The 13026-nt window shown below is 31.8% G+C and overlaps 1 protein-coding gene across 1 annotated transcript; it reads left to right on the forward strand.

The window, feature by feature from the left end:
• Positions 1-8162: 8162 nt before the first annotated feature.
• On the forward strand, positions 8163-9923 carry LOC141637459 (uncharacterized). Its single transcript, XM_074446936.1, has 3 exons — positions 8163-8324; positions 8527-8720; positions 9680-9923. The coding sequence occupies exons 1-3, from the start codon at positions 8163-8165 to the stop codon at positions 9921-9923; spliced, it is 600 nt and encodes a 199-aa protein (XP_074303037.1).
• Positions 9924-13026: the final 3103 nt, after the last annotated feature.

Consider the following 13026-nt stretch of genomic DNA (forward strand, 5'->3'; position numbering starts at 1 on the left):
TTCTCCTTCATATCTCTCCTTCTAAATTTGTTTTGTTACACATATTTTTTTAAAAAAATTTGTTTATATTTTTTTTCTTAAATCTTGTTCATATTTTGTGAGATCTTTTTATTTTAGTCTTAGATCTACTAAATAGATCTTATATTATTTTAGTCACATTTATTTTTTTTCGGTTTCTTGTACTTCTTGGTGGTGGTGTTGGTTATACTATTTTTTTCGTATTTAGTGTGTTTTTTTTATGTTTTTTTTTTCACATTTGGATTTAAAATGTTGTTTTCATTAACATTTCAGATCTACCACTATTCTCACAACATTTTTTTCTTCTATTAAAATTTGTTGATTTTTTAAGTTAAAGTTATATTTTTCTCTATTAGAGTTATACTTATCTCTATTAAAGTTACATTTTTCTCTGTTAGAGTAACACTTATCTCTATTAAAGTTACATTTTCTAAAGTTACATTTTTTCTCTATTAAAGTTACATTTTTCTCCATTAAAGTTACACTTTTCTCTATTAAAATTACAGTTTTCTCTGTTAAGGTTACACTTATTAAAGTTCCAGTTTTCTCTATTAAAGTTACATTTTTCTCTATTAAAGTTACACTTTTCTCTATTAAAGTTACACTTATTAGAGTTACAGTTTTACTTATTAAAGTTACACTTATCTCCATTAAAATTACACTTATTTCATTAAAGTTACACTTACCTCTCTTAAGGTTACCCCCTCAATGACTAAAGTTATCCTCTCAATGGACTAAAGTTACATTTTTAATATGGACTAAAGTTACACTCTCAATGGACTAAAATTACATTTTCAATGGACTAAAGTTACACTTTTTATATGGACTAAAGCTACACTCTCAATGGTCTAGGTTATACTCTCATTGGACTAAAGTTACACTTTCAATGGACTAAAGTTACATTTCTAAAATATTAAAGTTACACTTTCTTTTGCTAAAATTACACTCGTAAAAGACTAATGTTAAAATAAGTTAAAATAAAATTACAAAAATCAAAATATTATTTGTCAAAAATTACAAAAATTGTTACAATAAGTTATGATAAAATTACGAAAATTGTGTAAGTTTAGTCCAAAATTAGTGTAACTTTAGTCCAAAATCGTGTAACTTTAGTCCATTGAGAGTGTAATTTTAGTCCATAGAGAGTGTAACTTTAGTCCATATTAAAAATGTAACTTTTATTGTAACTTTAATCGAGATAAGTGTAACTTTAATGGAGATAAGTGTAACTTTAGTCCATACAGATAAATGTAACTTTAATGAAGATAAGTGTAATTTTAATGGAGATAAGTATAACTTTAGTCCATACAGATAAATATAACTTTAATGGAGATAAATGTAACTTTAATGGATATAAGTGTAACCTTAGTCAGAGATATGTGTAACTTTAATAAAGATAAGTGTAACTTTAGTCCATAAAGATAAGTGTATCTTTAACTCAACAAATTTTACTAGCTTTGAATAAACAAATTTGAAAAAAAAAATGTGACTTTAATAGAGATAAGTGTAACTTTAATTTTATTAGAAGATTAAAATCAACAAATATCAACACCATCACCACCAACAACACCATTAATAACAACAAATTATATCACTACCATCACCACCACCACCACCACCACCACCAACAACAACAACAACAAAACAAAATTAATAATAAATTTTTCTCATATTCATGACTAAAAAGAGGTACTAATTCTAAAAAAAAAAATTAAATCTTCATCGTCTTCATGTATAGACCTAGTAAAAAATGATACAAATTTAAATAATATTTTAGAAAAAAAAAGACAACACACCTATCACCAAAAAACCGATCCAAAAAAAATGTACATTATAATACTAAATCTGAAAAAAAAATAAAAAAAAAATGAAATTTGAAAAAAAAAACGTGGTGGTGGGCGACGGTGGTGGTGGCCGGTGGTGGTGAGGGTGGTAGTGGTAGGTGGTGGACGGTGGTGGTGAGTGAAGTAAGAGAAAATTAAGTGATTTATTTGGGTTTTGGGGTTTTAGATTTATTGGATTTTTTTGGTTTTTGATTTATTTGGATTTTTTGGGTTTATGATTTATTTGAATTTTTTGGGTTTATGATTTATTTGAATTTTTTGGGTTTTTGAGAGAGGAGAGTAGTAAAATGTGTAAGATGAGAGAGAAGTAGATGTGTGGAAAATATATATTGTGAATTAGTGTTTAATTATGTTGTAAGTGATTAATTAATGTGAGTAGGAGATAGAGTAATAAATTAGTGTTAATGGTGTTTTTTTGTTTCAATCTCAACCATCCATATTGGATGATCCAAGGGCTCTAGTAAGGACTTAGGGACTCAAATAATATAAGGGACTTATTAGAACTTTACTCTCTCTCTCTCTCTCTCTCTCTCTATATATATATATATATATATATATATATATATATATATATATATATATATATATATATATATATATATATATATATATATATATATATATATATATATATAAGTCTATTATATAATATGAGTCCATAAGTCCTTCTAAGGGCCCTTAGATGAAGGGAATGGAAGGCTAGGATTAGATCTCAATGGATGGCTACAAATTAATCCCTCCATCTTTTCTCTAATTAGCTCATCAATTCAATTAACATACCTCACTAATCATTCATCATCTCATTATCACAACTTCTTCTCCTCTCTCTACATCTCACTTCTCCTTCCTCTCTAAAAAACCCAAAAAAATCAAAAACCCAAAAAAATACAAAACCCAAAAAAATCATTCATTCCTCTCTTCTTCATTCACCACCACCCACCACTACCCCACCCGACACCACCACCCACCGCCCACCCCCACCGCCACCCACCCTCACCACCGCAGGTAACTTTTATAATTTTTTTTTTCCAGATTTTACGTCTCGGTTTTTTTCGTCACTTTTTTTTTTCCATATTTTGTGTTAAATTTGTTGTTTGGGGTCGGTTTATTTTATATGTTAATTTTTGTTGGTTTTTGTTGTTATTTATTCTTTTCAAATCTCTTCTTGTTATACATTTTTTTTAAAGATTTCGGATTTTTAAATCTTGTTTTTTTTTTGTGAGATACTTTTTTTTTCATCTAAGATCTACTAAAATATTTTTCATAAAATTTGTTGTTTTAATTTTAGCTATATAAAAATTCTTATAATTTGTTGATTTTAATCTTATATTTCACATTTTCATATAAAAATGATATAAAATGACTAAAGTTACACAGTTATGAACAAAAGTTATACTGTTATGAACTAAAGTTACACCGTCATGGACTAAAGTTACAATAGGACTACAGTAAGTTTATGTGTAACTTCTACTCAATGAATGTATAACTCCATCGCGGATATGTGAAACTTCTACTCAATGAGTGTATAACTACATTAGGAATGTGTTGAACTTCTACTCAATGAATGTATAACTCTAGTAACGATATGAGTGACTTCTACTCAATGAATGTATAACTCCAGTAGGAATGTGTGTAACTTCAATGAAAGTATAACTTTTGTTTTCTCATTGCTCTTTGTTGACAAATGAAATATTAAGTATAACTCAATGAATGTATAACTCCAGCGCGGATATGTGTAACTTCTACTCAATTAATGTATAACTACATTAGGAATGTGTTGAACTTCTACTCAATGAATGTATAAATCTAGTAACGATATGAGTAACTTCTACTCAATGAATGTATAACTCCAGTAGGAATGTGTGTAACTTCAATGAAAGTATAACTTTTGTTTTCTCATTTCTCTTTGTTGACAAATGAAAAAAATATAAGTATAACAACAAAAAATAACAAATAAAAACCAACACTATGAACTTGAATTTATATCAGTATTGTTTGTATAACTTTAGTTCAAAATTATGTAACTTTAGTCCAATATTGTGTAACTTTAGTGCAAAATTAATTAGTTTCCATTTAATTTTATGATAAGTGTATATAATTTGTTCTACTGTAACTTTAGTCCTTTTTGTATAACTTTAGTCCAAAATTGTATAACTTTAGTCCAAAATCGTGTAATTTTAGTCCAAAATTGTGTAACTTTAGTCCAAATTTAAAAATCATGTAACTTTAGTCCAAAAAACCGTGTAACTTTAGTCCAACATCGGGTAACTTTAGTCCAAATTTAAATTCAAATTTGAAACGAACACAATAACAAGACGAGATTGAAGTTTCAAATACTATCTCTAAAGTTGCGCATAATGAGGATTGAAGTTGCACATAATGCCATTAAAGTTACAAAAAATGTGTAATAAAGTTGCACATAATGCCCAAAATAATATTAGATCAAACAAACACCAAAAAATAGATATGAAAATTAAAATATAATTTGTGACTACAAATTCAAAAGTAGATCTGAAAAATTCAATATTAAAAAAATTTAACAAATGTAAATTGACAACAAAAATTAAAAAGTAGAAAAAACCGTCTCACAACAACACCGACACACAAATACCAAAGAAATACAAGTATTTAGAATTTTTTTTAAAAAAATTAGATCTAAAACTTTTAAAAATTAACATTAAAGTTTACGTAACTTTAATGTTACAAGGGTATAACTTTAGTCGTAAATAGTATAATTTCAGTCATAAATAGTGTAACAAAGTTTACGTAACTTTAATGTTACAAGGGTATAACTTTAGTCGTAAATAGTATAACTTCAGTCATAAATAGTGTAACTTTAGTCTTATAGTCCATTTTTTGCATACTTCATATTATAGATCTAAGATTAAATAAACAAATAAAATCATCCCATAGAATAACTAAAAAAACAAAAAAAAAATAACAAATTTGAATAACAAAAATAACAAATCTGAAAAAGAAAATAAATAAAAAACATTACAAAAAAACACAACCAGAAAAGGAAAGAAATGAAAACAATTAAAAAATTAGACACTAACAATACCCTCAACAACCACCAAACAACCATCATACAAAACCAATAAAGAAAAGAAAAGGAATGAAATAAAAGACAAAAAAAATATAAATCTGAAAAACAACCACCACACCTACCTCACAACAACACGGCCCACGACCCAACAACAACCACAGTAGCCGCGACCACCAGCCCACGGGCCAGATCTGAAAAAATGAAAAAAATAGAGAGAAATGAGAAGAGAAGCCGCGGCAAAGAGGAGAGGAGGAGGGAGGATCGGCGGCAGGCGGTTCAGAGGAGAAGAGAGGAGGTCGGCGTGGAGTGATGGTGTTGTGTCGGTTTTGGTGAAGACAAATCTGGAAAAAAAAGGAGAAAGGGAGGTGTGGTGGTGGGGAGATGCGTCGGGGTGGCAGTGAAGGGAGGCGGCGTTTGAGGTGGATCTACGCGAGGGGTCGGAGCGCCTGCTGTGGCAGGTTGTGGTGGCAAGTTGTGGGTGGTGTCGGCGGTGGTGTAGTCGGTGGTGACGTGTGGTGGTGTAGTCGGTGGTGTTGGGTAGGTTGGGTTGTTGGTCGGGTGGTGTAATCGGTGGTGTCGAGATTTGGGTTATTATTTGGGTTTTTTTGCTTGTGGTGGCTGGTGAATGTGAGGGAGATAGGTGATAATTTTTTTTTTTGATTTGATTTGATTTTTGTTTTGTTTGTTTTTTGGGTTTTTTTTTTGGGTTTTTTGATTTGGTTTATTTTGTTTTGAGAGAATGAGAGGAAAATGAGAGAGAATGAGGGGACGAGAGAAGTGTGAGAGAATGAATAATGAGGAAGTTGAGTAGGGAAATTAGAATGAGGAAGGAGTTATACAGATTAGAAAGAAGTTATGGAGGATTAGGGAGGGAGATTAGGAAGGGAGAAGATGGCCCTTCATTGAGATGTAATCTCATCCCTCCATTCCCTTCATCCAAGAGCCCTTATAAGGACTTAAGGACTCTTGGATGAAGGAGATCAATGGTTGATATTAAAAGGTAAGGTAGGGTCTCTAGGCTACAAAAAAAAGGGAAAAAGCTAATATCATGAGAGAGGTTGCATGATAGTACTATTGTTCTTCTCCATGCCTTGCATGTTTTCCTCTTCTAACCTACTCTTTCACTTTATCTCATTCCTTCTTTCTTACACTTCCTTATCTCTCCATCATTTTCCTCTCAATTTCCGCCAAAAACCCCAGAAAAATTCTAAAAGATCAATATTTAGCAACAAAAAAAAATCACGAAAACACAATCTTTACATATATTCGTAAAAAACAGATACGATAATGGCAGAAAAGCAGATTGTAGAAGACAACAATGGTATTCTTTTACTCTTTTTTTTTTTTGTTTATTCATATTTAATATGCTAGATCTCAAACATGTTATATTATCAAGCTGTAAATAATTTTTTATGGGTTTTTCAAATCCACTCATCTTTATCGCATTTTAGGGCATAATATGGTTGTTAAGCCACGAACAAAGCGTTAAATATCAAGGAAAATCAATTTTAATTGCCACTGAATTTGTATTTACAGCTTTAAAGTATAAATTTTGTTTATGAAAGTGTAACTTTGGATTATGAAAGTGTAACTTTGATGCCATGCAAGTGAAACTTGAATATCATGGAATGGGTAACTTTAATGTTTTTTCATGTTTAATTTTACGTGTGTAACTTTGAAAGTGTAACTTTGAGTTTGTATAAGTATAACTGTGACCTTACAGAACTGTAACTTTGGTGTTTTGATATAGTGTAATTTCTTAAATTTCCATGTGTAATTTGAAACTGAAATTTTGTCGTGCTAAAAATTGTAACTCTGATATAAGTTTAACTCTGGCGTTACAAAAGTATAACTCTGACCTTGAAGAAGTGTAACTCTGATATAAGTGTAAGTCTGAGCTTGTATAAGTATAACTGTGACCTTACAGAACTGTAACTTTGGTGTTTTGAAATAGTGTAATTTTTGAAATTTCCATATGTAATTTTAAAACTGAAACTTTGATGTGATAAAAACTGTAACTCTAATATAAGTGTTACTCTGAACTTGTATAACTGTAACTGTAACATTGTAGAAGTGTAACTCTGATATAAGTGTAAGTCTGAGCTTGTATAAGTATAACTGTGACCTTAGAGAACTGTAACTTTGATGTTTTGAATAGTGTAATTTCTGAAATTTCCAGGTGTAATTTTAAAACTGAAACTTTGATGTGATAAAAACTATAACTCTGATATAAGTGTAACTCTGAGCTTGTATAAGTGTAACTGTGACATTGTAGAAGTGTAACTCTGATATAATTGTAACTCTAACCTTAAAAAAGTGTAACTCTGACCTTGAAGAAGTGTAACTCTTATATATGTGTACGTCTGAGCTTGTATAAGTGTATTTCTTAAAAATTCATGTCTAATTTTGATGATATTGTAGAAGTGTAACACCGATATAAGTGTAACTTTGACCTTACAGAAGTGTAACTGTGACCTTAAAGAAGTGTAACACTGATATAAGTGTAACTCTGTTCATAAAGAAGTGTAACTCTGACCTTGAAGAAGTGTAACTCTTACATCTGTGTAACTCTGAGCTTACAGAACTGTAACTTTTATATTTTTAATTTTGATGACAATGTAGGGAAGAAGCCAAATGAGTGAATTGTGTAGGGAAGTTGAAAACAAGTTTACACCGTACGTTGGACAAGAGTTTTTCGAAATTGAGGAGGCGGGACGGACGGATAAAGTCGAAGCTGTTGGTTTGTAATCGTGAGGGGTTCAATCCTAAAGGGAAACAATTACATCTAGAAGGTGATGGTGAGAGTTCATCCAGAAGAACAGCTGTCAGAAGGGTGGGATGTAGAGCAAGGATTAGGTTATTCATGAAAAATAGTCTATTATTAATTGACATGTTTCATAAGGGTCACAACCACGAGCTTGTCTCAATTAGGGATAGGGAATTTCAAAAGTTATTGCGCAACATAACTGATTATCATAAAATAATAATCTTATATAACTCTGGGGTTAGTCTTTTATACCTGTTCTGCTAGTATTTGAATATTGATCGGAAAAATTTAAAACAATATTAAATTTTAGTTTTTTTATTCACTGTTGAAGATTGGAGCAACGAGGACGTACAAAATGATCAAGGAACACGTCAATGGGTTTGATAATATTGGAGCCAGCTTAAATGATTTTAATAACTTTTATCGAGATATTAAATGTTTCATTCATGAACGGGACGCTCAGTTTTTTGTAGACTACTTTAAAAAGATGGCTGGAAACCAGGAAGGGTTATACTATGACTATGATGTCGACAGTGATGGTAGTCTTACCAGGGCTATATGGACTGTCGGTATTGCCCGAAAGAATTACTCTCTGTTTGGCGATGCGGTGTCGTTCGACCCAACTTACTGGACCAACAAGTATTCAATGGTTTTCACCCCCTTCGCCGGTGTAGATCATCATAAACGCACGATCAATCACATTTTGCGGGACACTTTTTGCAAAGGAGGACTATAAATCGTTCAATTGGGTTTTCAGCCATTTCTTGATTGCCACGTTGGGGAATGAACCATAATGTATTATCACCAATCAGGGTCTGTGTATTATTAAATCTGTCCCGCTTGTTTTCAAGACAGCAAGACACCGATTTTATATGTGGCATATACTTAAAAAGGTACCATGTAAGTTTAGCGTAACGAGGGACGATTATCATGATTTTATGATACTGTTAAATGAAATTATGTGGGATGAAGATCTTGAAGCAGAAGAATTTGATGCTCAGTGGATTTTCATGGTTCAAAAGCATGGAATCGGTGACAATGATTGGTTTGCAGACACATACACTATAAGGAAATAGTGGGTCAAGGCACATTCCAGAGATCTAAGGATGGGGGTGTTATGAGAACAACGCAAAGATCAGAGAGCGAAAATAGTTTTTTTAAGAGATTTGAGCATAAGTCAGGTACTTTGGTTGAATTTGGATGCGCTTTGAGAGTGCTATGGACCAGCAAAGACATACACATGAGAGGCTTGACAACGATAATAAACACTTGTCCCCAAAGATTAGCACACATGTGGATTTAAAGAAACACGGGGCAAATGTTTACACCCATACAGCATTCAGAACCTTCCAAGAAGAGGTCAAGTGCCAATAGATACGTGTAAAGCAGGGGGTTTGAAGAGAGAGGAGAAGTAGAAGTGACAACCGTAAAAGATGCACAAAGAGGAAAGAGTTATGACGTTAATTTCAACAGAGGTTAGACATCTTACTAAATAAAAACAAATATCTGATATGTTTGATCCGACAAATGTGGAGTGGACATATCTAAGTATAATTTTAAATGTAACACTGAGATTATAAAAGTGTAATCCTGAAGAATTTAAAAGTATAACATTGAGGTACATAAAACTGTAACACTCTAATTATAAAAGTCTAACCTTGAAGAATTTAAAAGTGTAACTTCGTTGTCTATCAAAGTGTAACGCTGAGCCAACAAAACTGTAACTTGGAGACTAAAAAAGTGTACCGTTAAAGAAATTATAAAAGTGTAACAAAGAGATTATAAAAGTGTAATTTTGAAGTCTACAAAAATTTAACTCTGAGACTACAAAAGTGTAATATTGAAGTCTATAAAACTGTAACTTTGCTGTCTATTGAAGTATAACTCTGAGACTATCAAAGTGTAACTCTGACCTAGGCACAATGAAATACTGCTATTGACCCAAGGTACATTGGAAGCAAGCTGCAATTGTAGGATGTTTGAAAAATCCGGGATACTATGCAGGCATCTAATATGGATTTATTCATCAAATGGTGTGAAGTCCATACTAGATGCTTATATTGCAAAAAGATGGACGAAAGATGCAACTCGCTACAGAATTTTTAATTATGATGGTGAAGGGACAGAGCACATTGATATCATTGGCGGAATGCAACTATCAATGTCGGCAATGTGGTCGGAATTTCATCAAACTATTAGTATCCTTCATCTCAAAGATAAGGCTTATGTGAGCGCTTCTCCACTTTGATTCGCGAATTTAGAGACAATTTATCCCCATCAGGCGAGGCAGTGAATAAAAATCAACAATTGCATATGCTACTGGGTTGTCCAAGCACCGAGGAAATAAACATACAGCGGCCTAAAAAGTGCAATAATAAGGGGAGTGGTAAGAGATTACTGTCATCCAAAACAAAAGTCGTTGCCTTAGCAAGTAAACCCAAACGCATGTGCAAAAATTGCAAGCAAATGGCGAATCACGACAAGAGGAACTGCCCAAACCCCTTTGTAGAACATCCACCATTGTCCGAGGTATTATTAGAATTAGAGGAGGAGGAGGAGGAGGAACAAGATACAAAGGAAGAGGAGGAACAAGATGAGAACTGAGGCCTCTGGAAAGCGCCATTGTGAAGTTGTTCGTGTTTTTTTGGGAGGGTGCCACATTGACCCTTGTGTTTCCAAAGTTGAACTTTGACGTTACATTCAAACTTTATTTTGCTTATGTTTGGGTAGGATAACTTTGGTGACCGTACAGTATAACTTTGAAGTTTGTATAGTGTAACTTTAAATCTAAGGTTACACTGCCCAAACTAGAAAGTTACACTGTCAAAGGTCAAAGTTACACTATCAAAACATTGATGTTGTTTGGAACTTCATTAATATTTGTGTTTTGAATTGAAGTTTCTGAATTATAATGTACCCTTGGAGGGTTTAACCGTGACTGAAGAGTCTATCACACCCGAAATACTCGAGAGAGAGAGGGGGGGGGGGGGGTGAATTGAGTATTTAAAAACTTATGCCCACTTTTTATTTTATATCAATGATTAATTATTTAAAGTTTATTGATTAAACTTTAACTAATTAACTAAGTGATTATGAACGTAATGAAATGAACGAAAAGGAAAACTGCAAAGACACACGATTTTGAAGTGGTTCAGCTTCACACGTCCAAGCCCACGTCCACTATTCTCGATTAATAATTTTAGTACTTTTCTCCAGATTACAAAATTATCAACCCACTCGTATAACTAACTCTAGTTGTAACTCAATTTGAATATCATTAGATATTCGGTTTTGACTATCTTCAGTTACTAAGAAAACACTTGATTGTTCTTCTAGGTGTTCACACAATTGAACGAGTAAGAAACAATATGAAGCACTATTATCCAATAACGTAACTTAAAAAGTAATTGCAATAAAGAACAACACGACTTTTCAAAACAATTTTCGATTGCAAAATAATGATAAACTTAATTTGTTTGCAAGGATATTTTAAAGCTCAAAGTTGAAAAAGTAATTTTAGAGAATGAATAAGTGCTTGTATTTATAGTAGAGAGGAGATCTAGGTTTAGGAAGAAAACCTTAGATGTTGTGTGTGTGTCGTGAGAGGCAAGAGAGATTAGGTCAAATCTTCCTTAATCTTGGAAAGTAAGAAAGAATAAAAATAATATAAGGAGATAAGAAATCTCTAACAAATATTATTTTGATCTACTTTAGTTCTTATCCAAGTAAGAAAAAGATCTTAATCCATTTATTTATTCTAATAATATCTTACCAAAAGATATGGAATAAATATAAGGAGATAAAATATATTTAACAAATATTTATCTAAGATCTTTACCTAAACCCTAGATCTCGTGTAGATTAGGAAATGAATAAGATCTATCTTTTTCCTATTTTAATCCAACACTATTTTAGATAAAAGATACAAAATGAATATAAGGAGATAAAATATCTCTAAAAAATATATATTTAAGATCTTTACCATAAAACCCTAGATACTATATAGATCACGTGTGAAGTATATAGTAAGTAGGAGATCTAATTTTAACCTAATCATATCTTTATATAATGGAAAAGAATAATCAAATAATATATGAAGATAAAATATCTTAACCAAATATTATTACTAAGATTTATTCCAAACTCTAACTTGCACAAAGAGTATTCGAATAAGGAGGAAAAACGACTCATAGGCCGGCCACCCAAACCGAAACCCTAGCTAAGATATTAGGTTAGAAAATTAGGGTTTAGATATGAATTAAAGGAAAACCCTAGATAGCATGACAAGTCATAAGTTATTTTACTAATCAATAAGATAATCTCAAACTCATTTGATCTAATCATGTCCCAAATCTCACTCTACTATAAACATACGTTTCTTTAAAGATTTTATTATTTAAGCATTGAAAAATATATTTTAAACACACTAAAATCGTGTTCTTCATATTGCAGCTCAAAGTTATAGTAGAATCACCTATAACTTTGAGTTCAACTAGTAAAGTTATAACTAAAACAGCTATAACATTACTTCTCAAAATTACTTCTAAAATTACCGTTATCGAATGATGACCTATACTAGCTAATCTTCCTGGAGATCTTCAGTAGTAGAATCATCTCTTCATCTTGATCATAAGCTCTTCATCTTGAGCTTGCTATAGACTTGATTGAGCCTTTTGCTTGAGTGATCATCATACTTGAAACTTATTACAGTTACTATGACGCTTTAAGAATCTTCAATGTTATAGCTCAAGCTGCTATAACATTACTTGAGCGATGCTTCACAAATATTCAATGTTATAGCCAAGGTTGCTATAACATTACTTGCTAAACTTGTAACTTAAGTCAATCTAACAAAGACTAAACAAACGATTACAGCAAGATGAAGCACACACTTGTCATTATCAAAACTTAATCATATATCTATATGGTCCAACAAATTCCCCCTTTTTGATGATGACAAGTCTCTTACGATTTGTGACTAAGTGTAAGTTTCCCCTCAACATAATACTATAAAAGTCATAGACAGTTGAACGCAAGAACAATCACTTATATACAATGTATAGCATCTAAGGACCTTAAGAGATTAAAGGTTCTGACAAGGAGCAAGCTTAGGCAAATACTTAAGTCACGATCATTTCTTCCCCCTCTTGACATCATCGAAAAGACGAGAACAGACATAAAACGACTAGAATGATATCAACCGAGGCAAGAAATATAAATTAATCAAAGCGTATATTATAGCATAAGAACGACTTCAACATAAGAAAGCTCTACATATAAAGTGTGTAATACAAACCAAGATGAGTATAGATTTTGTGAGAGAGAATGAAAATAATCACGCACCTAACTAC

This window comes from Silene latifolia, unplaced genomic scaffold, assembly GCF_048544455.1.
Source record: "Silene latifolia isolate original U9 population unplaced genomic scaffold, ASM4854445v1 scaffold_112, whole genome shotgun sequence".
Taxonomy (NCBI): Eukaryota; Viridiplantae; Streptophyta; class Magnoliopsida; order Caryophyllales; family Caryophyllaceae; genus Silene; species Silene latifolia.

Coding starts and splice junctions, on each gene's coding strand:
- LOC141637459 (XM_074446936.1), top strand. CDS start 8,163: ATGGCTGGAAACCAGGAAGGGTTATACTATGACTATGATGTCGACAGT. Junction 8,325..8,526: donor GGACCAACAAGTATTCAATG/GTTTTCACCCCC, acceptor CTTGTTTTCAAG/ACAGCAAGACACCGATTTTA. Junction 8,721..9,679: donor GGAATCGGTGACAATGATTG/GTTTGCAGACAC, acceptor GATACTATGCAG/GCATCTAATATGGATTTATT.